The sequence below is a fragment of the Watersipora subatra genome, chromosome 3, assembly GCF_963576615.1.
Source record: "Watersipora subatra chromosome 3, tzWatSuba1.1, whole genome shotgun sequence".
Classification (NCBI taxonomy): Eukaryota; Metazoa; Bryozoa; class Gymnolaemata; order Cheilostomatida; family Watersiporidae; genus Watersipora; species Watersipora subatra.
The window spans coordinates 30,807,208-30,835,100 of NC_088710.1; the positions used below are offsets into that span (position 1 = coordinate 30,807,208).

General features: G+C 37.2%; 1 protein-coding gene across 1 annotated transcript; it reads left to right on the plus strand.

Annotated features, from left to right (window-relative positions):
* Window positions 1–635: 635 nt before the first annotated feature.
* LOC137391353 (vitrin-like) lies at window positions 636–27,879 on the plus strand. The gene is made up of 5 exons (XM_068077803.1): window positions 636–914; window positions 2,592–2,716; window positions 9,564–9,726; window positions 22,870–23,046; window positions 27,185–27,879. The coding sequence occupies exons 1-5, from the start codon at window positions 677–679 to the stop codon at window positions 27,343–27,345; spliced, it is 864 nt and encodes a 287-aa protein (XP_067933904.1). The 5' UTR covers window positions 636–676; the 3' UTR covers window positions 27,346–27,879.
* Window positions 27,880–27,893: the final 14 nt, after the last annotated feature.

Here is a 27,893-nt window from a genome sequence, read left to right on the forward strand (position 1 = left end):
TTCGATCTTGTTCAGATATCTTTGTCCCTCAGTTATGGCTATTTTATTGTTTATCTTTTCTATGTTCCCAAGACTAGCTCTAAAAGCATTTATACAATCTTCAATCAGATCTCAAGTTGTCACTGGATACCGTTCAATCATTGAGGAAAAGATTTATTTGTTTTTTCTTGCTTTTCGTCAGTCTATTGCTGTTGGCTGTTGGATTAATTTTCCATTTTTATCGTTCTATATTTTTATCTTCTTCCATATTTACTTCCTGATTTCCTCCATTCTCAATCCTGCTCATCACTGGCAATGTTGAAAATGTATCATAGCTGTTTTCGGAGTTCAAGCAAACTCAATCACAGCCTTAGTTCTTCAGAATGCTTTATGGGTGAGGTTTATGTGTATGGCATGAATTTCTCAGCTACTTGTATGTTGACAAAGCATAAGCTGTCACAAAGGGTGCCAGTGTGTTAAAATACTGGCACCTTCACATTTACTGCTACTAACCACAAACGCAGCACTTGAATTGAAAGACCAGCTGCCAGAAACACTCATTGTCAAAGCCAAGCGCAGCGGTTTTGTATTTGACCTCTGACCTATTGCCAAGTTATGAATCAGATAGCGCTGGATATTTATAAACAACAGTTCCTCCTTCATTTCCTCTCAGTCAACAACTACACAAACACACAAAATGAGAACGGAACTTCTTTTTTCAGGCCTTTTGGTCTTTTTGTTCGTGTCCAATGTCGAAGTAGACGGCTCACTTCAAAAACTGACATACACACGATGGATCAACCTTTTGAGATACGCTCATGGGCAACTACAAAGAGAGTCACCATCACCACATGAAAGCCATCTTCCAAGGGCAGAACAAGTAGAGACGATAGCAACAGCGATTTATCGTCACTTCTTCAATGTGGTATTTGACTGTAAGTCCTAAGAATGCTTTTGGTGATGGGGTGTTAGAGTCAAATGCCGAAACATATCCAACTTACATTTGTGATGTTACATATCATGTCGATGGTACAAGGATGTACATGATAGTATGAACTCGGGAAATATTTGACAGATTTTTAATGAATTCTTCTAAAAAAGTTTATGAGTAGAATAGCTTCATTAAAGGTTGACTTGCAATAAAATTCACATTACAGTTATTTGATATCATAAGATTCACCATGTCTTACTCTGTTGTGTTGTAGGTGCAAAATATGTGGGAATGTGATTACAAGCTCTAAAAAGCTAAAAAATGAACAGTTAATCGCAGCCACACGAGACCGGCGTAGTTTGGATTCTCTTTCCAAAACGGCTCAAATGGGACGTATTTGTTACAGAATGGTTCCTGTTTACACTTTCATGCAATCTCATTCGTCAAAATATTTTCACAAATATACTTCACGCATTCAATAAAACCATGTCTATTGTTCTTACGCATCTGTTTTATCGTCATTGTAATGCTGTCACTTTCAGCACTGATATTTTATAACTGTAAACCGTAAAAAACTGTCTAACCGTAAAAAATCGTTAAACTTTCTTAACCTTAGCTCGATGAGTACATATCATTGTCTGATAATCATGACGAGCCTGTTGGTTACCTGTGATAAAGTGCTGCAAAAACTATTTTCGAAGTTTTGGGTCACATGATCAGATTAAGACTTGACGATTAGTCCAAGCCGAAAGAAAACTGTAAAGTAGTGAGCATCTATATTTGATACGGGGTCTTCGGTAAAACCCGAAGTGTTTGTCATGAACTAGTGCTGCAATAAGTTTTATATTGAGCTTTTTATTGGCCTCTCAATTCCCGTGAGAACATCACGTGACAAGACGATAACCAAACTGTAATGAATACGTCAAATAAATAAAGAGATTCCAATCCATAGCGGCTTTTCGTTTTTGAGCGTTTATGAGCCTGTAATCACATTTCTACGTGTTTGGCACCTACAACACAACAGAGTAAGACATGGTGAATTTTTTGATACCAAATAACTGTAATGTGAATTTTGTTGCAAGTCAATCTTTAAGTTTCCGTCAGTCAGTGTTTTTGAAATAGAAATTATTTTAAAAAAGTACGATTTCTTTGCTACAACTTACTTGGAGTATTTGAACCCATAGGAGTACATTATTTAATAATGATAATATTATTAATCATATTATTTAATAATGATATTGGATTGAATCAGTTTTAAAATTTGATAATCACAAAAAGCTAGGTTACGTATTTATTGCTTTGGTTCACATGCGAGGGGTCAGTCCTCTATATATCATAAATATGTACAAGCAACTTATTTAAAAGTAGTTTTCACTGATAAAATTGAACAGCTTTATAAAACAAATACCAAGGATGAAATGTTAGTTTTCATTTGGTAAGACCAAATGAAAACGGAAAACGGCTTTAAGACTTCACATAGTATTTACTGGACTCTGACTAGTGTGAACTTGAGGGATTCTAAAGATTACTCATGGTTTACAGACATACATTACAGACATTATTTATTTCAGACATCGCACATTCAACTCTCATCCACCTTCAGGTAGGGTATCAGAGTTAACTGTGTAAATTGTATCTCATTCATGTCACTGACTATAGTGTATCAGCACACTTCTTGCAGTGGTTGCCACTGAAGATGGACGACGACTTCTCCCTAGGTCGTTCCCAGTTGACTTTCTCATCATGCTTGATAGCAGTGCTAGCATTGGCTCTGAAAACTTCCAGCTGGCGCTTCAGATTATTACCGTAAGTAGTACAATCCTGTTAAAAAATTATTGGTTTGTCAAGGGATGGCTTTTTGGATGAGGTTTTCTGCCACAATTTTGACGATGCATCGACAACAAGCGTGTCGGTCTACATTCGTGTAGATATATCGAATGCATCTGTGATTGTATAAAATAGCTTATTATTATGATCTCCATTCAATTTTATTTATTTTCAACTCAAGCTAGTTGTGTCCGGTCTCAAACTAGCATGACAATAGAACTTCACGTAAGCAACTACTGTATTAAACAACTATTTATGTCTAGAAGAAGATATTCTCATCTGAAATATATTTATATAGTATGACTAGCTGTGTTGCCTGGGTATCAAAAATCAGCTTATAAACAATGAGAAATAGTGAGAGTTGACTGTCACTTGCTGTTAGCTTGGCAGATTGCCAATGGAAAATTTTAGTAAATTAACTAATGACAATCACTTTTTATGCAATCAACCTGTGTAGTATGTGAAGCCGTTGGATATGTGCTCTCGTATACCGACTTATATCGGCAAGCAAACAACTCAATATCTGTGGCCTATTGGGTAGAGCATCAGACTGGTGAATGGTAGGGTCTGAGATCAAACTTCTTCGGTATGCATTCTTTACTCCAAGGTTTTAATAGCTATAGCCGGAATGCAGACAGACATACAATGCAGACAGACATACGACATAAAACATATTTTGAGAAATATATACAGTGAAACTCGGGTAACTCAAACTTCAAGGGACCGAGCAAAAGTGTTCGAATTATCAGAGCGATCAAGTTATCTGAGCACTGTCACAAGTCCATGTATTTACTTATTTATTAGTAGATACATGTACATATACAAACTATAATATAAATCAAAGGCACAAATGGCTTGTTTCAAATTAAATGCTTCTAATGTAAAGTTTAAAATGTTTTTATCAAAAGGTATAGAGATTTTTCTATCACTTGAGATTGGTTTGTTGTTTGAGGTGATGTTATTGCCAGGACGTTTTTTAGATTGACATTGGCAAAACTAGATCGTTGCTGAAATGCTCAAAAGAAAAGACATCTTTTTCTTTTGAGCGTTTTACCCACGATCAATTTTGCGGATTTTTCTTGAAGTTTATGCAAAGATTACCTTACTTTACCTGGGATTCGTTAAGAGCAACACTCCGAGGCAGTTCAATTAAAAGTTTTACGAGGTTTTACGGTACATTGTATATCACTCACGCTTATGAATGGATACTTATTGAATGTACACACGTATTCTGTGTTTAGGTCAAACGATGAATAGTTTTTGTAGCTAAGACAACGTATACGTTTAATTACAACAATTTTTAAGACGTTTTAAACATTCAACATTCCGACGTTGATTCAACACGGAATCAACGTCGGAAAACTATTCATCACGGGCTAACCGGGTCACGGACTCAAGGATTTTCGCCACGCAAATACAAAACAAAAACAACATGCTGTTTTTGTTTTGTATGTGCGTGGCGAAAATCTTTGCGCGCGTGACCCGGCTAGCCCGTGCTATTCATCATATAGCAGTATAAATCAAATTTCACCAAACCTTTAGAAAAGTCGTTGACAAAAATAATTTTGCCGATGGAGGTAATAACGACGCTTATGAATTACGAAAAGTTGAGGTTTACCTCTATGGCTTGGAATAAAGTTATTTTCTAAAGCGATAGCAACCGTTTCGGTAGCCGTTGGGCAAAAAACAGTTCGAATTAACAGTGTTGAATTCGAGTTATATAGAGCCATTTATCATTGCGTGGGAACGGACCAAGCAAATCCATTCGAGTTAACCATGTGTTCGCTATATCCGAGGGCGAGTTATCCATGTTTCACTGTATATACTAGCTGTGCTACCCGGCGTTGCCCAGGTAATAAAAAAGTCTTTGGACAGAAAATTGATTTTTATTTAACATAACATTTGCCACTCTAACTTTCAAACTACATATCCTGAGAAAAGTGTTTTGTGTAATTGAAATAAATTAAGAGAGAAAATAAAAACAACTGTAAAGGTTTTCAAACTTTTTCAAATAACTGTAACTTTCAAACTTCATGTCATGAGGAAAAGGTTTTCAAACCACTGCAAATTTAAAAGTTCACAACTTTCAGTGACGTATAGCTTTTAATTACGTACAGTGGAACCTCGGTTCTCGAACATAATCCGTTTCAAAAAGTTGTTATGTGTTACCCATTAGGTTAGGGTATGTATTAGGTTGTTCTAGCGATGCTAACCAAGTTTTTCGAGATCCGAAAGAATTGTTCCCATTAAATAAAATTATGTAGATTTTAATCCGTTGCAAAATGAGAAAAACTTGGGTAAATTCGGAGATATACTTCGGTAAAGTATTTTTGTCAATATTTTATACCATAAGCTGTACTGTATACTGCATACTATAAATAGAAACGGGTATATTTATATTGTGTTTAAATTTAATAAGATGTTTTATATTTATGATGATGGAAAAAGAAAGCAAAAGTAAACATTTTGTACGTTTGGCTTTTAAAACATCCGAAGCATGAAAGATTAAAATACTATACTAAAACTTGCAAAAATAGATAATGAAACAGCAAAAAATGCAACAGGTAGTTACATCAAAAATCGTAGGAAAAAGAATATATAAACAGCAATGGCCTGTTTACTTTACATCTTTAAAGGAGACTAGTCCTCCAAAACAATGTAGAGTAACTCGACTGGAAGGGTTATCTCCGTAGAAAATTTTTACGGTAGAGAAGGCGTCGTCCTACATGGTTTCTCTCTTTTTGTAAAGAATTTATGAAGCATAAAATGATTAGCCGTTTTCAAGCGTTTCCAGAGCTTTGTTGATTGCAATGCGCATGCTCCAGTTTAGCCGAGAACTGCGACTTTATGTTCAAGCTTCGAGGCAAACAAATCTCAAAATCTTTGGTGAAAAAACTAAGGCTGAAATAATTAGCACGGGCATACTGTATATTTTATATGAAAACATATCTGATCACTATGGTGTTCTAGCTTAGTGGTAGAGCATCTGGATAAAACACTCGTCGATGCAAAAACGTCGTAAGTTCAAATCCATCAGATTGCGGAAAACAAGATTTTAAGATCTATAGCCGGAAAACCGACAGATATACGGTACACGAGATACGACACACGGACATACTTTGAGAAATATATATAGATATACGAAAGCTACTACAATAAATAGAACTGTTGATGAAATATTTCAGATAATTTTTCATCAGCTGTCAAGTTTTATGTTACAATCTTTATCTCTTATAATTGGATGTATGTGTTTTTTAACAAAGTATAGCAATGCGAAGACATTGTTGATCCATGTGACAATCCCAATATATTGATGATACTTCATTAATGGTATCAGGGAAATACAGCAATGATGTTATGAACTTCTTAATAAGTCTCATTGGTCAATCTGGTACTTGGTACCCATATACAACGCAAGCATCGGTGGCAGGATTGCAGGGCTATCAGAGGTGAAATGAGAACCGGTATCGCCGGAAGTATTACCAACGTATGAAAAGTATCGCCAGAAGCTGCCAACAGTCAATGCAAGAGTTCAGCGCAGTTCAACTTTCGAAAGGAGCCACAGTTAAAACTTTTCTGAAATGCGCCGCGCAGGTGAAGGTCAGCACTTTCGAAACTTTATGGTGAGGGGCCATTTTTATGCGATCAACAGTGACTCAGCTTAATGTGAACATAAGTCGCCGAGCCTAGCGCCGCAGGTGTTTTGCTGCACGAGATTACCGCCGGGGTCTTGGAGCTAATATGGAAACCAGGCTCTAGCCACAGCAAATAGCTAGCATGCATTGGTAATGCGTTCCGTCAGTGTGTGTAACCAGACCTTTAGACGTAGTGATTTCAAATAATGCTTTTAATAAACATCTGTAGGAGAGGATTATTTATTGAACAACTTAGAATCCTTTTCAATGTGGATTATGGTTTTTCTTCCTTGATAACCTGATCATCCACATTCTTTTGATGTCAATGATGATATGTTGAGCCTTTAGTAAATTACTTTTCAATAGCTTTAAAAGTATGCAGCACACCATAGTGGATGTGGAGCAAAGTTTACCGGGAGCAACACGTTATGTGGAGCAACACGGAATCCTTCCAAAGTTCTGACAGCTATTGTAAGCTGTGAATATGTTATCATTGGCAGTTAATATGCCTGACTGAATGGTTTAGGCCATTCATCCATAACCTAGATTTTTCTCACTTAAACACACAAATCACAATAACACACATTAGAAAATCTTGCAGTTTATATCTGATCATATTGTGAAATGACTAAAACAATACGGTAAAATGATAGGAAGGGTAAGGTGGATTGGCTGGAAGGGTAAGGTGGATTAGCTGGAAGGGTAAGGTGGATTGGCTGGAAGGGTAAGGTGGATTGGCTGGAAGGGTAAGGTGGATTAGCTGGAAGGGTAAGGTGGATTGGCTGGAAGGGTAAGGTGGATTGGCTGGAAGGGCACGGTGGATTGGCTGGAAGGGTAAGGTGGATTAGCTGGAAGGGTAAGGTGGATTGGCTGGAAGGGTACGGTGGATTGGCTGGAAGGGTAAGGTGGATTAGCTGGAAGGGTAAGGTGGATTGGCTGGAAGGGTAAGGTGGATTAGCTGGAAGGGTAAGGTGGATTGGCTGGAAGGGTACGGTGGATTGGCTGGAAGGGTAAGGTGGATTAGCTGAAAGGGTAAGGTGGATTGGCTGGAAGGGTAAGGTGGATTAGCTGGAAGGGTAAGGTGGATTGGCTGGAAGGGTAAGGTGGATTGGCTGGAAGGGTAAGGTGGATTAGCTGGAAGGGTAAGGTGGATTGGCTGGAAGGGTAAGGTAGATTGGCTGGAACGGTAAGGTGGATTGGCTGGAACGGTAAGGTGGATTGGCTGGAAGGGTAAGGTGGATTGGCTGGAACGGTAGGTGGATTGACAGAAAAGCTAAGGTGCATTGAACAGAGGGTAAGGTGGATTGGCTGGAAAGAGAAGATGGAGTGACAGGAAAAGTAAAGTGGATTGAATAGATGGGTAAGGTGTAGTGACAGAACAAGTAGGACCAATTGAGTCTAGGTTTAGGGTAGACTAACTGGAAGGAGAAGGTAGATTCACTGGAAGGGAAAGTAGATTATCTGGAAGGGAAGGTAGATTATCTGGAAGAAGATAGATGAACTGGAAGAGATGGTAGATTAACTGGAAGAGATGGTAGATTAACTGGAAGGGAAGGTTGATTATCTGGAAGGAAAGGTACACGAAACTTAACCCCTCATACAGATATTATGACAGACTCAAGTTGGTATTACCGGCTACTAACACATATCTTGCTAGTATTACTGGTTAATATAATATATCTTATTAATATAGCGTGAACATATACAACATTCATGAAATAATTCCAGTAAAATCTTGAAATACAAAACTTCTATATAAAGTATATGGTTTTTGTATTTCTGACCGTTACATTGGTTTTATTGTTTACCAATCAACAATTTTACAGCTTGTGGTATAGCCAATAATTAGACATTAGCTATTTAGGGAATCTGTGTTCATTCAGTATCAGAAAGCAAATGGCCTGGTGTCAAGCAAGCGACCTACTCATCTAAAGTAGCAGGATTTCCATGCTATTTATAGCGCATTCGCCATTTTAATATGGCTATCCAAGAATGATAAACTAAGCTGGTGTTTTATTCATAGCGGCTTATGGTTTTGGTTCATCAATTAAATATGCATTTCTTTGGTGGTTTTTAGTCATCTTGATGTAAACATCATGAGATAAGTTCATGTCTAAGTTCTGGAATCATGTGAATATTTTTATTTACTATTCCGTGTTAGTAGCCTGAATACATATTCTTATATGAAGCTGTCGCGATATTTTGGTATCTCAACCTGGCTATTTATACTTTTTCACAGTGTTAGTTATCATTTGCACACATTTCGTTTGTTGCAGTGCCTTAATATTCAGATAACAAAGTGCTATCAGGATAACTAAGCATTATCCAGATATCTGACAAGCTTGTGACACTTAAATATTAATAACTTTCAAATTTTTTTGTAAATTTGGTTTCTAGATTTACCTGCTTACTGGAAAAAAGCTGTTCAATAAAACTGTGGTGTAACAGTTGTGGCAGAAAGCAGTCTAAATATAGATCAATGTTTAGCCTCATTCTTTTCCATCAACATCAAATTAAATGACAAAATATCTAGATAATATTGCTTTTATACTCAACCTAATACAATATAAAACAATTTTTGTTTGTATTAGGTGGTTCAGATAATATGAATAAAACTTAATATATCTATAACATTTTCTTTCCTTTAATACAAATGCTTTATAATCTGGATAATAGTGTTTTTTGAGAACAGAATGACTGGCAAAACTTTTTAAGAATTTACAATCAGGAATGGTAACATCAAAAAAAGAGATACATTATGCTGATAACATGATTAAACCCTTTTTATTTGTTATAAAAATATTGTGAATAAATTTTCATTACCGTCAGTGTTAGTCAGCACTCAAAAGAGTGAAGTGCGTGTTGATGTTTGGAGTGCCAGTCTGGTTGAATCCGGGTTTGTTTGTTTGTTCATTTGTCTGTTCAGCACCAAGTCACCATTTTAAGCTAATTTTCTTGAATTGAGTGATAAGTAATTCATACCCTTTTTACCTATTAAATTAGCTCTTTTCAGAGTCGAACAATTTTTTTTATTTTATTAAATAAAATAACAAATTTGTTTTTAATAGATAAAAAATAATAAAATAAAAAATTATTTTATTGCAGAAATTCAAAAAAATTTTATTAAGATAATTTGAAGTAGTATCTTTGCTCAGTAAGCTGTAGGTTTGACACACATTAACCTCTTACAGACATGGATACAAGTTCTGGATGAAGAGAATTTTATAAATGATGCGTTACGAGTCAGCATGATCAGCTTCTCTGAGCCAAGTAAAGTGATTCACGAGTTCTCCTTCACCTCGGGTCTCGACAAGGCTGGTGTCATAGACCGCATCAACAGCACTGAATATCACGGTATGTCTTTTTGTCTGTGTCTATGGCTTTAGTCACTGCGCTATGACACGCTGCTATGTGTAGATGGAATAATTTCTACTCACCAAATCAGACTACTCAGTTTGCCAAGAGATCATGAAACATCCACAGGAACTTCTTAGTAGAATAGGTTGTAATCATTTGGCATGCTTCTAAGGTAGTACAAGTATTACACTGTATTTGCGTAGAACTATTACTGGCATATTACAAGTACGAGGGGTGTGCTAATCTAGCTATATGGTCAAATATCCAGTAGGCTAAGTAAAAACTATTTACCACCAACAATACTCTTACTGCCTTTTATTTGACACTTTTATAGAACTCTATTGAAGGCATCCAATATTGGTCAAGAACACAGTTGTAATTACTGCTACCAAGGCTCACTTTTTAGTGGTGCTGCTAATGAATTGTAGATGGATAGTATGAACTTTATTGGTGCTGCTAATGAGTTGTAGATGGATAGTATGAACTTTATTTATATTGCTGTTTAGAGCAAATAAGACAAAAAAAAACAAGATATATCAAAGTGAATTAAATTATGAATATTGAAATAAAAAGCTCTTTTTATATAACGCTGCTCTCTAATGTAAATTAGCAAGGTGTTGGTGCCTGGTATAAAGTGTTGTGGCTTTTTTGGGGAATTATTAATGTAGTGGATGGTCAGGCAGGTGGTCAGGCAGATTGGAGATACAATTAGAGTATTTTAAACAGCAAATATTTAAAAAGACATTTAGTTTTTCAGCATTAAAGATGATTAAACACTGACCATAGCTGTCCGTATCAGGTAGCATAGCCTGACAGCAGGTAGCATAGCCTGACAGCAGGTAGCATAGCCTGACAGGATAGTTTTTTAAATCGCACTAATTTTTCTTTATCTGTTTTCGATACGAATGGGAAGTAGCTAGGAGCGGCATAAGACAAAATGGACAATATACAATTCCAGTAAAAGATAGGTCATAGGCCTTGTACTATGTTGGTATATATCATAGTAATGGGTATACTTATGCGTGTACTATGTTGGTATGTATCATAATATATATTTGTATATCCTCTAATATGTGTATGTCACCGAATATGTATATATACACTATTTATATACATGTATATAAATATTTTATGCATATGTATATTTAATATATATAAACATTATATATATATTTATATATAATACTAGCCGTACCACCCGGCGTTGCCCAGGTAATAAAAAATTCTGGACAGAAAATTGATTTGTATTTAACATATAACAACATTTACCATTCTAACTTTCAAACTACATATCATGAGAGAAGTGTTTTGTGTAGTTGAAATAAATTAAAAGAAAAATGAAAACAACTGTAAAGGTTTTCAAACTTTGTCAAACAACTGTAACTTTCAAACTATAATTAGCCTGGCACATTGTCAATGGAAAATTGCAGTAAGCCGCTAGGATTCTAATGATGGTACTCCATGACATTGCGTCAGCATTGTTGTCCAGCTGCAGTTATTCTAATAATAGCTATAGCCGGAATGCAGACAGACCTACGACGTACGACACACGGACGGCATACTTTGAGAAATATATATAGATATATAATAAATAGTTTATATATAAAATTATAAACTATTTAATTATTTTAAATATGTATATGTACAGTGATGTCAGCAATTATTAAACATCTCAATTGCTCTTCCCATTTCTAATTTGTCTCCTCCCTTCCTGAAACCATCTTAATTCATCCAGTTACCAGTTGCACTAGTTGTTCGGTCTAACGGTAAATTGAAGCAAAAGTATTTTATACTCCATTTACAGCAGAGCTGATAGAATTAAAGGTTAACTGATAGCATTTTAGAGTTACATCTGTTTATACCAATACAATCATAATATTTGGTTTATCAGCTGTGATTCTGATGCTAGAACAAAAACCATTTTGAAAGAAATATACTCTGCTAGCTCTAAGCTGTAAAATGAGAATATTTTTGCAAGGCATAAATGTATGATACGCAGTCAATGACTAGCCAACAAGTTACTGCAAAATAACAGCACTGTTGTTGGCTGCCATTCTGATACATTTTCGTTCTGGTTATCCAACATGGCAGGTAATAATACCCCAAGCTTAAATCATATTCCACAAATACCAAAACTCTGAACCTTATTTATATGTCATACATTATTTTATGAGCGCTGGTTATAGAATTACACCAATCAGCTTGTGTGTCTCATCTTGTGGAGTGTGCTAGCGTGGAATTTTTCCTTCACCCAAATTTTAATTTTTGTCCGTAAAAATAAGCTGTTCTCAAAAGTCATATATTTAAAAACTATTAATTCTCTGCTATCATGAATAACAATTTTGAACAGACAGTTGTTTAAATAATCCAGTTCAAAAACCGAGCAATTTTAATAATGTTATAGTCTTGCAGCTGTTTCCGGACAATATTTTGTAAAAGTTGCTAATCTTTTTGTCCATTTTCATTACCTAAAAATGTGAATAAAACCTGATATTTAGTCAAAATTGCACAAAATATTATTCAACTCCAATCTGTAATGTTATCTGCCATTGTGAATGCAATTATATTTGGTGGAGTCAGTTAAGCATCAAGCTATCTCTGTATTGTCTCACCACAAGTCTTGTTAGTGGTACAACATGAGGTCATCACTTCTGTCAGACGGTCTGTGATCCCACAATGTCATACAGTCTGTCTATGGGGCTGATTCTGCTTACTCACCTTCTTTGTTACGTAAATTTGTGTTTAAATTAAAAAAAATATTTGCTGCATCACGCGCATCAACATGCTGCAACGCCTCACATCAGACCCGCCATATCTAGTCATCCATTGTCGTAAGGTCGAGCTTTCTCATGGAAAGATTATGTCAGAAGTTTGATGCTCAAAAACGTATGACAACATTATTATTGAATAACTGTTGGAGAGGTCTGGAGGAGGAAAAACTGATCCTCTATTGAACGTCAGAACCATACCCTGTTATGATTTTACCAAAAAAACAAGCGCTGACCTTTGCAGAAAGAGGAAAGAGTCATCGGATGTTGTTGTGGTTCCTTCAACAATCAGATTAAGGTTGCCAGAGAGTATGACTAACTGAACGTAAGACAAGAAGGAAGTTTAAAGCTGACAGGCACAGGAAAGCACGATTAACTGAGCAAGAATACATGGACAGACCTGCCAAATACATAGACAGACCTGCCAAATACATGGATAGACCAGTGGTTGGCAGGTCTCATTAAAGTCCATTTACAATTCAGAACCATGCGGGTAATAATTAGGTCAGAAGAAGACCATCTGACCAATCCACCTCCCATTGTATATTGCCAACCTCCAAACATAGAACTAATGTGATGGTTCAAGGATGCATTGAAGCGGTTGGTATTTTTTGCCTTGATTTCTCTTAATGAATGGTGATTGCTACCAAATATAAGGATGTAGATTCGACCAATCCACGAACGCTGTTTCAAGTGAATGACTGGATCTTGCAGGATGATAATGATATGATTAGTAAAAAATATGGATGGAGGAGAATGAAAAGGAAACCAAAGGTGGTCAGCTCAATTTCCACAGCTGAACCGACTACTCACCTACTTTAATGAACTGCTGATGAACTCACCAGATGAATTGCAAGAGAGAAACCAACTGGTGAAAGAATATTGATAGACGAGGGAATTAGAGCGCCACATTGCAGCCTTAAAAGATCTACAACATCTGATCACAGCATGGCAAGAAACTGTCGAGCCACATCAAATACAAAAACTGCCTTATTAAATATTGATGGCAAACTGTCCACTTCCAACTGTCAACTTTTCAGAGCCGCTAATTACTTCTAAGAATTGTTCAAACAGCAGAAGTATTAGACAATTAGGTAGTTGAAGGCCTACTCGACATATGAACTCGACATATGAACGCGACATATGAACTCGACATATGAAGACGACATATGAACTCGACATATGAACTCGACATATGATCACGAAATATGAACTCGACATATGAACACGACATATGAACTCGACATAAGAACACGACATATGAACACGACATATGAACTCGACATATGAACGCGACATATGAACACGACATATGAACACGGCATATGAACTCGACATATGAACTCGACATATGAACACGACATATGAACACGACATATAAACTCGACATATGAACACAACATATGAACTCGACATATGAACGCGACATATGAACGCGACATATGAACACGGCATATGAACTCGACATATGAACTCGACATATGAACTCGACATATGAACTCGACATATGAACTCGACATATGAGCACGACATTTGAACTCGACATATGAACTCAACATATGAACACGACATATGAACTCGACATATGAACTCGACATATGAACTCGACATATGAACACGACATATGAACTCGACATATGAACGCGACATATGAACATGACATATGAACACGGCATATGAACTCGACATATGAACTCGACATATGAACACGACATATGAACACGACATATAAACTCGACATATGAACTCGACATATGAACACGACATATGAACTCGACATATGAACGCGACATATGAACATGACATATCAACACGGCATATGAACTCGACATATGAACTCGACATAAGAACTCGACATATGAGCACGACATATGAACTCGACATATGAACGCGACATATGAACACGGCATATGAACTCGACATATGAACACGACATATGAACACGACATATGAACTCGACATAAGAACACGACATATGAACTCGACATATGAACTCGACATATGAACTCGACATATGAACGCGACATATGAACTCGACATATGAACTCAACATATGAACTTGACATATGAACACGAAAACTTTAATTCTTCGTCAATGTCAGTTACATAGGCCAAATGGTTGAAAAATATCAAATGTGGGGTGCTACATATTTGATACTCGCTGCATATTAGTTGTGAGAAATATTGTATTGGCATACAGTTTGTGGTAGTTTCCAGCAAGGCTAAGGCAGTACATTAAAGTTACTAACTGTATACAATCAATAGTGTTACATACATGCTACGAATTTTTGTCGAATTTTTCATCTTCGTAGCATGTAAATGGTTTCAAATGTCGCATATTTAATTCATCCAAGCAATTCAAAACCTCGGATTTAAAAAAAGGGTATTTTTGAAAACATCGTATCAACAACGAAGTGCTGCGTATGATGTGAACATCAATATTCGTATTATTGCATAAATCTTTGCAATTTTCATCGTCTTCATTTGTGACGTCCTCACAGCATCCCTATACAGCTCTGTTTTCAACGCACGTGTTTTAAAAATACTAACTCCGAGTTTGAAAAAAAAATTCCCACACGTTTTGGCATTGATATTTGGCCTTGGACGCATTTTAATTGTGTGTTGGCTGCGATATAAAATATGCGCCACGCTATAGCTAAAAGCTAAACAGGCTAATATAGAAAATGCGGAGTTCTGCGTCAACTTCTTCGTTGCATGTAAACTCGTCAGCTATGAACAATTGGGAGTTGTGCGACCACTCCCGCGTATCTTGTAAATATGTCCTCATTCTTACGATCAAAAACAAAACTTCAAAGCTCAAAAATTTGTAGCATGTACATGTAATACTAGTGTATGTTTCCTCTGTGCGGATGATGTAGAGTTGAAATTGTGCACGTTGAGTTACCGTGCGATAGACAGTTTATAAATGTTTTAATAGACATCCATATGTTGCGGATTACTACGAGGACTATTTCAAAGAAAAAAAGGAATTTTACTCCAGGGATCATAGTGGCGCACTCTTACCTCATAAAATCGAAATAAGAATGTCTAACATGTGGAGCATGTTTAAAGTATAACTGTACACGGTATTATCTTGCGCATCATTCAAAAGTGTCATTTTCATCTTTCACAACAATGAAACGTTTGATTAAAATTTGTGAGGTACAAAACTCACTTCACCTGTTGGTTGTTGTCGTTTCCATCTTTCAAATGATGCAAACTTGCAGATTAATCATGTCATGGAAACATACTGATAGTCTCCTAAGGTGTGAAGTGCTCCTAGAATTTCTGATAGGATATATGCATGTTCATGATCTGATATGCATATACACTGCTGTAATATTGACAAGGGCTCCATTACATTTTATTATCGTATAGCCATGCTCTCTTACAATTGCTATTTATTCTGTACCAACTCTTGGTAGTTATTTACATTTACATCACGTGTCACTTCCTGTCATAACTCATCTCCTTTAGGAATTAACTTATTGCTATACAATGTAATGTTCAACTGACAAAGAGCAAACACAAATGATTTAAAAAAGCAAAAAATAACAATTTTAAAAACGCATTATCCTAGTTTATCCTCTCCAAGCTTTAGCCCTGACCGTAGTGTGACCCCTCCTGACCTCTAGCATTCTGTCACTTTAATTTTCTATTCAATATGTTTTGATCGGTCTGTAATGTCACGTAAGCCCTCTTTTGATCGCAGTTGAAAATGCTCAGATCAAGTGAAAGTGCGATTATGTCGTCTATAGTTGCAAAGAGACCATCAGAATAGCGACTTAAAATAGCTGCAACTTGAATCGATAGCTGATATCAACTATAGCAATGATAGCAGCTAGCGACGTCAGACAGCTAACAGGCAGACTGGCTCTAATTATAGTAAAGATTATTACCATACTTTTCGGACTATAAAGCGCACCCCTATATACGCCGCATCTGATTTATTTTCTAAAAAACGAAACTAAAACAATACATAAGCCGCACCTTTGTATAGGCCACAGAACTCAGGACTGCTTGTTAACGCGGCAGCAACTTTGCTGTTTAAAACGGAACAGTGCCGAACGGCACAGTTTCGCATTATCCAACCCTTTTTTACTTAGTGCCTAATGGAACAGTACCGTGAGGCATTGTTTCGTATTTTCTTTCATTGCTAGAAGCGCACTAATTGGAGATTCCCGTTAATACGCCCTAACGGTAAAAGAAAAAGCCACAGATTAGCCGCATCCTCATATAAGCCACATGGCTCAAATCATCAGAAAAAAGTAGCGGCTAATAGTCCGAAAAGTACGGTAATGATTAATCATTTAGGTTGAAGTGAACAATATGTTCTAAATTGTTATTATAATATAATATTTCAGTAATTAAAATTATTAAAATATTATATTGTTATTGTGTTATAATACTGTAATACATAATATTATAATATGATATTAGGTATTAGAATATTATTATATTTAACTAGTACCCTGGCAGTCCTGTCAGCTGTGATAGATCTGGGTGTAATAACTATTGTGCATGATAGTCAGAACTAGAGAGGCACTTGCTTGGTTGCTGTCTATACAAGAACTGTATTATGTCCATATATCCAAGGCATACAATGTGCCATAAAACTTGATGAGACAATAATGCAACCAAGGTAAATAGGCTGACTAAACATAATGACCAACATAATGGTTTTCTCGGCATGCTAATGAAAACATACAATGTGTGGGAACTAAGACACTACAATCCTTTCCTTCTTTGGAAAATAAACCCGGTAAATGTAATAGCATTTAATTTCACTCAACTGGCTAATTTAAATTTTGATATACAGCATTGAAAAAAACCATTCACCATAAATGTCAAGTAAGCATCAGCTAAATCTAATTGCGGCACACCTAAGCTAAAATATGAAGATATAAATGTATAACTGTGTTTATAAGCACTACTACTACATGAGCCTCAGTGTGATACAGGATTGCCAAACCTAAGAGGTGGAGCCCTTGACCTTTGAACCAGTGGTTGGGTTTGAGTGCACTTCCCAGCAAACCCACCCCCATGGGATTCAGACTGGCCAGACTGGGCGCAGTTGTGATCGTTAGATTCTACACATCGCTTCGCAAAAGACACATTTCGTCTCACTACACTACCACTTTCAGCATTCTCACATACAATTTCTGACCCTACCCTTCCTGTGACGTAGAACTTTTCATTACCAAAGTTTGCATCTAGTTTGCTTTGTTTTGGTTGTTTTAGATAGACACTGTCACCTACTGTGATTTGGTTTTCGACTGCCCCATTTTTTCCTTCCACATTGAGCTTAGATGACAACTTTTTCAATGCATCATTATCTGCTGCTTTATCGTGTAATGTCCTGTCAATGTCAGCACTAGTAGTCTGCACGGAAGGCAGCTTTGTTTTCATGTCTCTACCAAACAGCAGTGTATAAGGTGCAACACCTGTAGACGAGTGGGGTGTTGAGCGGTATGCCATGAGAAACTTTCGCAGCTCAACTGACATATCAAGGTTGTTCAATTTTGCAATTTTTAAAGTTTTCAGTAGTGTTCTATTGGTCCTTTCTATTTCACCGTTGGCCTGGGGCCACAGAGGTGTTGTAGACACCCACCGAATTCCACAGTCATGCATATACTTCTGCAAGACATCTGACACAAACTGTGGGCCATTGTCTGTTCTAAGGCTGTCAGGGAACCCGAACCTTGAAAATACTGTATCTAAGAACTCGATAACTTTGTCTGCAGTAGTGGATCTAAGGAATGCGCACTCAAAGTATTTGCTGTAGTAATCAATAACAGCAATCACTGACCTTCCATCAGGTAATGGGCCTAAGAGGTCACAGCTTAGCTGCTGCCATGGCTTGCTAGGAAACTTGCTCATTGACATAGGTTCTGGAGGATCTGGGGCGGACACTTTTACACAGTCCATGCATTTTCTGCAGAACTTTTCTGCCTCATAATCCATTTTAGGCCACCACAGTTTGGATCTCAGTCTTTGTTTTGACTTCACTATGCCTTGGTGGCCCTCATGAGCTAGTTCAACACACCTAGGTCTAAGGCTTAGCGGCACAACAATCTTGTTATTACGTAGTAGCACACCATCACACACACTCAGCTCTTCTTTGATACTCTGATAGGAGAGCGCACAACTCTTAAAATCACTCCGCTCAACAGCTCTAATAACTGACTGTATCTCTAGACAGTCCTTAGTCGCTGAGGCAATTTCACTCCATGTTAGAGCACATGGTACAGACTCCCTAGCGATTATGTTTATGTATTGTTCGGCTACAACTGAGGCTATGCTTTGCTTCCCCATGTACTCTGCATTGGTTGAGATACTCAGTCTAGACAGGGGGTCGGCAAGATTACATTTTCCTGGTTTGTGGACTACCTTATACCTAAATGACTGCAGCCTTAGTGCCCACCGCTCAATTCTAGGTGTTGGTTTACTCGATGCACTATTAAAAATAAAGTCAAGAGGCTTATGGTCAGTCACTAGCTCAAACTCAGTGCCTAACAAATACAGCATAAAATGTTCACATGCCCACACCAATGCTAAGGCCTCTTTCTCCGTTTGACTATATTTCCTTTCTACTGCAGAGAGGCTTCTATGACCGTAACTAACTATCCTCTCAGAGGCACCTTGTGTCTGAATAAGGATAGCACCGAGACCATAGGGACTTGCATCTGCTACAACTCGAGTAGCAGCTTGGGGGTCAAAGTGTGCTAATGTTTGTGCTTGTGACATTGCATTTTTGATGAGCTCAAATGCCTTTTGCTGTTCATTGGTCCATTTGAAGGCCTGGTCTTTGTGTGTTATGCGTCGTAGTGGTTCAGAAATTGTAGCAAGATTTGGCAAAAATCTGCCCACAAAATTTACCAAGCCAAGAAAACTCCTACAGTCTGTCACATTATCTGGTCGCCTAAAGTTGACTATAGACTCAACTTTACTAGGGTCTGCAGAGATACCTGCAGCTGAAACAATGAACCCTAGAAATCTAATAGAAGACATTCGAAAAGCACATTTCTTTCCATTCAGTGTCAGTCCTACTTGTTCTAACCTACAAAGCAGGCTGTGCAGTCGTCTATCATGCTCTTCAGCGCTAGACCCATATAGAATGATATCATCTGCTAAGTTTTGCACCCCTTCCAAACCTACCAGTGTCTGCCTTATTACATGCTGAAATATCTCAGGGCTAGCATTTGCACCTTGTATTAGACGTTTATATCTAAAAAGACCAAATGGAGTAATGAATGTTGTTATGTCACGTGAGTTAGGGTCAAGCTCAACTTGGTGGAAACCTTGATTGAGATCTAGCTTAGAAAACACTCTCGCACCCTCTAACCCAGCAAGCATTTCCTTAACAGTAGGGACAGGGTGTCTTTCACGAAGGATGGCCTTATTTGCCAGACGCATGTCAATGGTTTGCCTAATCTCACCAGAGTCTTTCATCACACATACAAGTGGGCTCACCCAAGAAGTACCCACCCCCTCCACTGGCTCAATGATGTCATTGGCTAACAAATTGTCTAAATTCTGTTTAACCTTTTCTCTATATCCAAAAGGTAACCTACGTACAGGCTGTGCTACAGGAGGCACACTATGGTCTACATGAAACTTTACAGAAACATCCTTTAATTTCCCTACACCCTCAAAAACCTTGGGGAATCTATCTACTATATCTTTGTGACAACCACTAACAGCATATACAACATTTTCATTGATAGACAAAATACCTAAATCTCTAGCAGTTTCATAGCTCAATAAACACATGGTAGCATTGCTAAATACATATAGTTTTGTACTCACTACTCTACCATTAGCAGCACATGCAACATTAGTGTTTATTTCTCCCTTGAGGTCTAGCCTGGTGTTACTTCCATAAGCAAACAGTTCACGGCTAGTAGGAATCAGTGTTGCATCCTTGTGTATCCGATCGTATGTCTTAATGTCTATGATGTTGGCGCAAGCTCCTGAATCGATCAAAAATGTCACAGTCTTTCCTGCTACAGACAGTTGTACTTTTGGCATGCCACTTGAAACTCCAGCTATTTGTTGGCTACACTTTGTCGACGTTGATGCCTCACCAATTGTGAATAGTTGATTCTCCTGAAATTGAGTATTGCTACGTTCGGTTGGAGTTGTCTCCTCACTACCAACTGTACATACTTTCTGTGTTGATGAGCTGTTTGTACAGTATTTCGAGCCCGAGAAATGCCCTCGTCTTTTACAAGTGTTACAAGTTCTACCTCGAGCCTGACAGGATGGGTCACTTCCAATATGGCCTCTGCGGTTGCACCGGAAGCAGATGACATCTTTGTCTTTACCCTGTCGAGGCTGACGATTGGTTGTGTTACCAATCCTGTGTATACCATCAGATAGGACTTCGGTTTTGTCTTTACTCGCTGTGCCACTGCTACCATCAGCATACAACTCTGCCTCTACAGCCATCTTAAGCACTGTGTCTAGGTCAAACTGTTTATCATTAGGTATTCTAACAAGACATGAAGCAATGTGAGAATGGTTGATACCTCTTCGAAACTGTTCGACAAGGTTTTCGCTGAGATTTGTTTTAAAGTCACACCCTCTCGCTGCTTTTCTTAGCCTTACTACGTATTCATTTACCTTCTCATCTGGCCTCCTCTCCACTTGCCTAAACTTTTGGCGCTCTAATATAGGATTTGTAGAGCCTCCGTAATGATCTTTGAGAAGTTTTGTCAGTTCATCGAAAGCCATCTCACTAGGCATTCTTGGACTGCACAAGTCCCTCAGCACACCATACGTGCCTGCAGGTAGACCCGCGACCAACACATGCACTTTGTGTTCATCTTTAGTCTTGCTGACAATGAAATAACTGTTTAGCCTTTCTACATAACCATCCACCTCTCCCTCTGAAAATGCTGGAAGCCCTGCCATAGCCATGGTCAGTAAACAGTCTCTATCGCAGATCAGCGGTGTGTAATCCAATGGTTTAATCAAAGCGTTAGTTTAATCCTCGTCGCCAATATTGTGCATGATAGTCAGAACTAGAGAGGCACTTGCTTGGTTGCTGTCTATACAAGAACTGTATTATGTCCATATATCCAAGGCATACAATGTGCCATAAAACTTGATGAGACAATAATGCAACCAAGGTAAATAGGCTGACTAAACATAATGACCAACATAATGGTTTTCTCGGCATGCTAATGAAAACATACAATGTGTGGGAACTAAGACACTACAATAACTAAGTGCACAGTTATTCCAGGGTGGTAAGGTGGTAGATTGAAGCAGATAGCTGTGTCATTCTGCCAATTCGGAAGTCACGAGTTCAAATCTGGTAGCAAGCAGTCTTTTCCTACACTTTAGGCATGACTATGGACAGACGGACAGACAGATGAATGTGGCCCTATTATATTAAAAATTGGTATAAAGGCTGCAATAAAAAACACAGAAGACTTGAAGGCTCGATCAGTTGCATAATGCTCATTCTTAAGGATGACTCGATTAATAGCTTTTGTTCAAAGAATTAAACTTTTTATATTTGTACAATGCTCCAATCATAGAACAATGTAACAATGCTCCAATCATAGAACAATGTAACAATGCTTCGATCATAGAACAATGTAACAATGCTTCGATCATTAAAACATGCCAGCACCTTGATTGGAAATGACCACCTATTGTTCAATTCTCTTTACCTGATCACCATCTTCTGTCAGATGTATTGTTGTGGTGAAGTAATGCTCGTGCGGTCACAATTTGTTAAGATGATTAAAATGTGTAATGCATTCTTCTAATCATACTCCTGTACTTTTAGTATGGCTGCATCTTGTAATGTCTGGTTTGCGTTGGTCGCTATTCATGCCTAAAAATTATGTCTGGTTTGCGTTGGTCGCTCGCTATTCATGCCTAAAAATTGTATAATTCAGATAGAAAGGCTTTTCCAAACATTTCTGTCTTTATTAAAAAGTTGTTTATAGGAGCCGTGACAAATGTGATCATGTCTAACAGTGAGCATATAATATCAGCTTATTAGCCTTTGTTGTTCTCAGCATACAACATGAATATGTTCACTCACTGGTGGGATGATAACATAACATATTGTGATGTGATTACATGGCTTCAATTTCATGCAATATTAGTGAGTTGTTGACATATGCAGATATGGAGTAATTACGTTCATTAGACTACATAATGATTGGCTTATTTTATTATGGGCATTTCAGACCACACAAGTTATTGAGTTTACCCTATTTATACTCCATACAACCATACAAGGTCATATCTGTATGTAGAGCTGTGTGTACCTTCCACAATCATACAAGGTCGCATGCCGTAGCATTGTTTGTCTGTATCTCTCATAGCCTTGGCTTGATTATTTTGGCAGACGGAAAATCTACATCAACCGTGCAAGCTCTCTGGATGGCAGACAGCATTTTTACTAAGCAGTCGAGAGAGGGCGTGACACGTGTGATGCTTCTTTTAACTGATGGATGGTCCCACAACCAGCTCGCCCTTCCTTTTGGTGTTCTCTGGCCCTCAGCGCGTCTCAGACTTCAACACAGTAATTATTATTACAATGTTTTTTTTTCCTTTAATAGTGGTGTACTTTCAAGGATTGCTATTCCCTTGTGTTTGCTGTAGTACAAAACATGCTTGTAGGGCCGTAGGCTAGGTCGCTTAATTCCTCTCGTTTCTCAATTACTACAACAGCTTCTTTCGATTATGTTTTGCTGTTTTTTGGTTTAAAATGCCTCTCTGAAACGATCAATTTAAAAATAAAGTAGCCTATATTACATGTAGTAATTGGTAAAAGATATAATTAACTATTTGTGGTAGCTATAGGCAGATCAGTAAATACAAATACATTGGTGAGATTAATATTTTTGGATTAACTAGATGAATGCTCGGTGTGGCACGGGTAATAAAAAAGTGTTTGCATAAAAAACTAATTTCCGATTGGCTACATTTCTTTACCCAATGAATCTGAGTAACTTAAGCTAGTAACTTGAGCTAGTCTGAATCTTTATTGTAATAAACGCCATGAAACCAGCTTGCCGCACTACGTTACGTCATGATCTCTCCTGCAATAAATCATGATCTTCAAACCCGCTAGTAGAACTAGTAGTATTTTCGCAAGCGCTTTAAGTGTTCGTGTTTTAACTGGTGTAGTGAGTATGACCACAATTATTATACTGTATAGCAGTTTAGCCGCTTGGCTTAGTGGATAGTTTGTCTGCCCGTAGACCTCCGAGTTCAAATCCAGCGCGGACTGGAGGTTTTCATTCCTAAAACTGTATCGCTATAATTAGACAAATGACAGACAGACAAACACTGAAATTTATATCTACATTGTATATATAGATAGCGTGGTCAGATGGAAATGAATTGATAAATTACTTCAATAAAAACTTTGATTTTAAAATGCATCAATAAACATAAAAAGCGCAATTTAAGCTTTCAGATATATCTATACACTATAAGGTCTTCTGTGATTGAGTGATCCTATATACTCTATACACTATAAAGTCCTCTGTGGTAGAGTGATTATGCCTTCACAATTAGTTTACAAAGTTGCTGAGTCATTCACTGTCATGGAAGTGGGACTTGTCTTACTTTGGAGAACAAATGAAAAATTATAAAACATAAGCCAGTAAGCATGTCTTCTCTTTACTGCAAACAAGAGCTTTCTACAGCCAGCTGATGAATGCAGACAGCAAAGACTAGTTCCATCGTCAGCCCTGTAATCAACATTTCGCAAAGCGTACCGGAGGCCTAAGATACGAGTGTAATTTTTTATCATTCATAATTATGCAAAACAATTGACTTGACGTCATGTAATATACATCGCATATTTTAGTATTCATTTTTAATAATTTTGTTCATTCAACATTATTCAAAATGGCTTAGTTTTAGAGCATTCGATTTCTTATCATAAGTTGAGCTACAAACGTGTGCGAAATTATTGTTCGTCATTGGTGGGAATATCTTATCTTATCTCTAAGTGCGTGACTCTATACGTCATTTTTAAAGCTTAAAGTGTACTTTTATAGACTACAAAGAGTTACATGCTACATTGCACGTTAATCCCAAAAAGAGTAAACTTGTCAAACATCATATAAACGTATTCATATAACGTAAATCATATAAACGTATGTATTCATATAACGTAAATCATATAAACGTATGTATTCATATAACATAAATCATATAAACGTATGTATTCATATAATGTAAACCATATAAACGTACGTATTCATATAACGTAAATCATACAAATGTCTGGATTCATATAACCTAAATTATATAAACATACGTATTCATATAACATAAATCATTGCGTATCTCGAAAGGTTGCGCTTCAAAGACTGCGGGCCACACCTGAGGATTTTAACAACAATGTAGAAGCTCAATCTCAAAGCAAATAGGTGGCTATAAACCTTTGTTCAGACCGCTGCAAATTAATTTCAAAGTTTTTTGCATCATGTGATAGTCATCTGACCGGTGTCAGGTTTTTTTTCGAATCAAAGCAATATATATGTTTATTTTCGTTGTTTCTGGAAATAATGTTAATCTGAAGATTGGCTAAACTTGTTGCCATTAAGATATTTGATCTTTGTATGATTTAGCTTAAGTTCTTAATGATTAATACGCGAACAGCTAACATAGATTGCCTCGCATTTTTTCTGTTTAAAATAATACCTTTGTATTGACCTATTTTGTTGAAATAAAGTTTTCAAAACTGCATGTTTAGATAACGGGGAACATGAATGATTGACAACATCGGCTACAAAAAAACATATTTTTACATATTGTGACATCAAAATTATGGCAGATAGAATACCTGCAGCAAGATATCTGTGTTAGTATAGTGGTGAGTGTCCCCGCCTGTCACGCGAAGCAACTCGCGGATAGACCGGGGTTCAATTCCCCGACACGGAGAGTTTTGCAAAACTATTACTTTAAGAAACAGACTTACCTTTCCATATAAAATAAAACTTGTATCTCAATGACATTTTCTTAACATTCAAAAATATTGCTGTAAATACGCCTCAAACTTATCCATGCGCAACTTGAAAATTTCTCTTTTTGAAAAAAGCTCACACCTAGTAATTGCTAGATCTAGCAGCATTTCAATATAGTTGAAATATAAAATTTCAGTCGCATATTTGAACTTGATGATTTAAGCACCTCTATAGTGCATAATGATATGCACTATAGCGGTGCTTAGTTGAGGTGATTTTCAGCATGGCAGCCTTAAATAAAACATAATATAAGCCGTATTGTTTAGGGGGCTGCCATTGTTTTGCAAACTGCTCTACTTCCTTTTAGCATGTTTTGTGTTTGTTGTTTAAACGCATTTTTAATGGCCGTTAACATTTATGACAAAGAACAAGCAAACGCATTAAGCATTCCTTCCTTATACATGCGCACATTAACGCATGAATTTGTTTGATAGTTTTCCAGTGTGCTTAAAGATATACTTACACAGACTTTTAATATATTTTATCTGAATGTATCAGTATTGTTTTATCATTTGCGATTGTTTTTGATGTTTGAGGTGATCTGACTGCCAGGATGTTTCAAGATTCAAATCAACAAAACTTGATCGTCATTAAAACACTCAGATTCAAAAAAGTACGATTATGATGTCTATAGTTGCAAAAAAGCTGACGGAATAGAGACACGGACCGCTTCAACTTGAGCCCATTAGCCGATGTCAACTACATGATAGCAACTAGTGACATCATTTCGACGTGTATCTTTGTTTTGAATCTTTTAACGGCGTTCATGTCTTATCGATGTTAATCTTGAAACATCCTGGATTCTGGTAGTCGCATCACCTCAAATATCAAAAACAATGGCGAATGATAGATAAATAGCGATACTTTCTGATTTAATCAACTAAAATTTTGTGTAAGTTAGTTTTTAAGATTTTTGGCGGTTCACTTAGCATAACTGTAAAAATCTCCCATTGTACATTTTGGACTTGGGCTGTCTCCAGAAGTGCACGTTATCATAGCCAAACAAACTGGGCTTCAAATTCTTTTTAACACTCCTTACTTGTTAGGCATGAATACTATGTATGCATAACTTCCCTACATGCAGGCGTAACACGCCTGCATGCAGGCGTAACTTGCCTACATGCAGGCGTAACACGCAGGCGTAACACGCCTACATGCAGGCGTAACACGCCTACATGCAGGGGTAACATGCCTACATGCAGGCATAACATGCCTACATGCAGGCGTAACATGCCTACATGCAGGTGTGTCAGGCATGTCATCATTTAGTACAGACGCTGACTGCTGACATTGTTGGAAAGGACGAGGGATTTACCGCCGGGAATTGATGTTTCTACAAACGTTGTACACTGGATAGTTTTGTTTATAATATTCACTCGCTCAACCGGACATACATTCGCACTGTGTCCAATGCAGACTCATCCAGGCATTAATTAATATTTTTGCAGGATTCATTGTTTTTCAGGAAATGTACTTCGCATATTTTGCAAATAATTTCAAAAGATCTTGACAATACCGTGGCCGATATTTCTTTGAATACGCTAACAGCGTCTGAAAACTGTTGTCAACGTGTTTTCCCTGGCCTTGTTGGATATTAGTCCTTTGTCAATTCACACTTTAACCTCTGAGCTTGTCACGAAGGGTTGTAGTATTAGCATACTTTGGTATTTGTTGCAGACGTGAATGTGTATGTGGTTGGCATAGGGGACCAGGTGAACCATAATGAGCTAGAGTCCATCGCCTCTAATCCTGATGATGAGCACCTGTTTGAGGTTGAAGACTACAGCATGATGCTTGAGATTCTTGAACGTATTGAGAGCCTTGACAGCTTAGAGTAATTAAGTCTTCAGAAAGACTTGACAGCTTTGAGTAATTAAGTCTTCAGAAAGACTTGACAGCTTTGAGTAATTAAGTCTTCAGAAAGACTTGACAACTTTGAGTAATCAAGTTTTTAGAAGGACTTGATATCTTTCAGAAACCAACTTTTTAGAAAGACGAAAGCTTTGAGTAATCAAGTCTTGATAAAGACTTAACAGCTTCAGGTCTTTAGAAGGACTGAACAGCTTTGAGTAGTTAAGTTTTGATAAGGCTTAACAGTTTTAAGTTGTCAAGTTTTTAAAAGTACTTAACATTGAGTAATAAAGTTTATAAGAATTTAACAGCGTGATAGAATTCAACTAATTTTATTTTGCCTGCTAATCACTTGAGAATACTGTATGTTATCATTCCTTTCTGTGCTCTTTTGATTAAAACTTCAATATTATATTAATATAATTCTGTTTTTCACGTTCATACATTTTATGTCATGCTTCTTCTCATCAATAATCATTAGTAGGCTATTCCAATAAAATAAAGTATTTGTAAGCTTTCAACCTACAGTATTGTA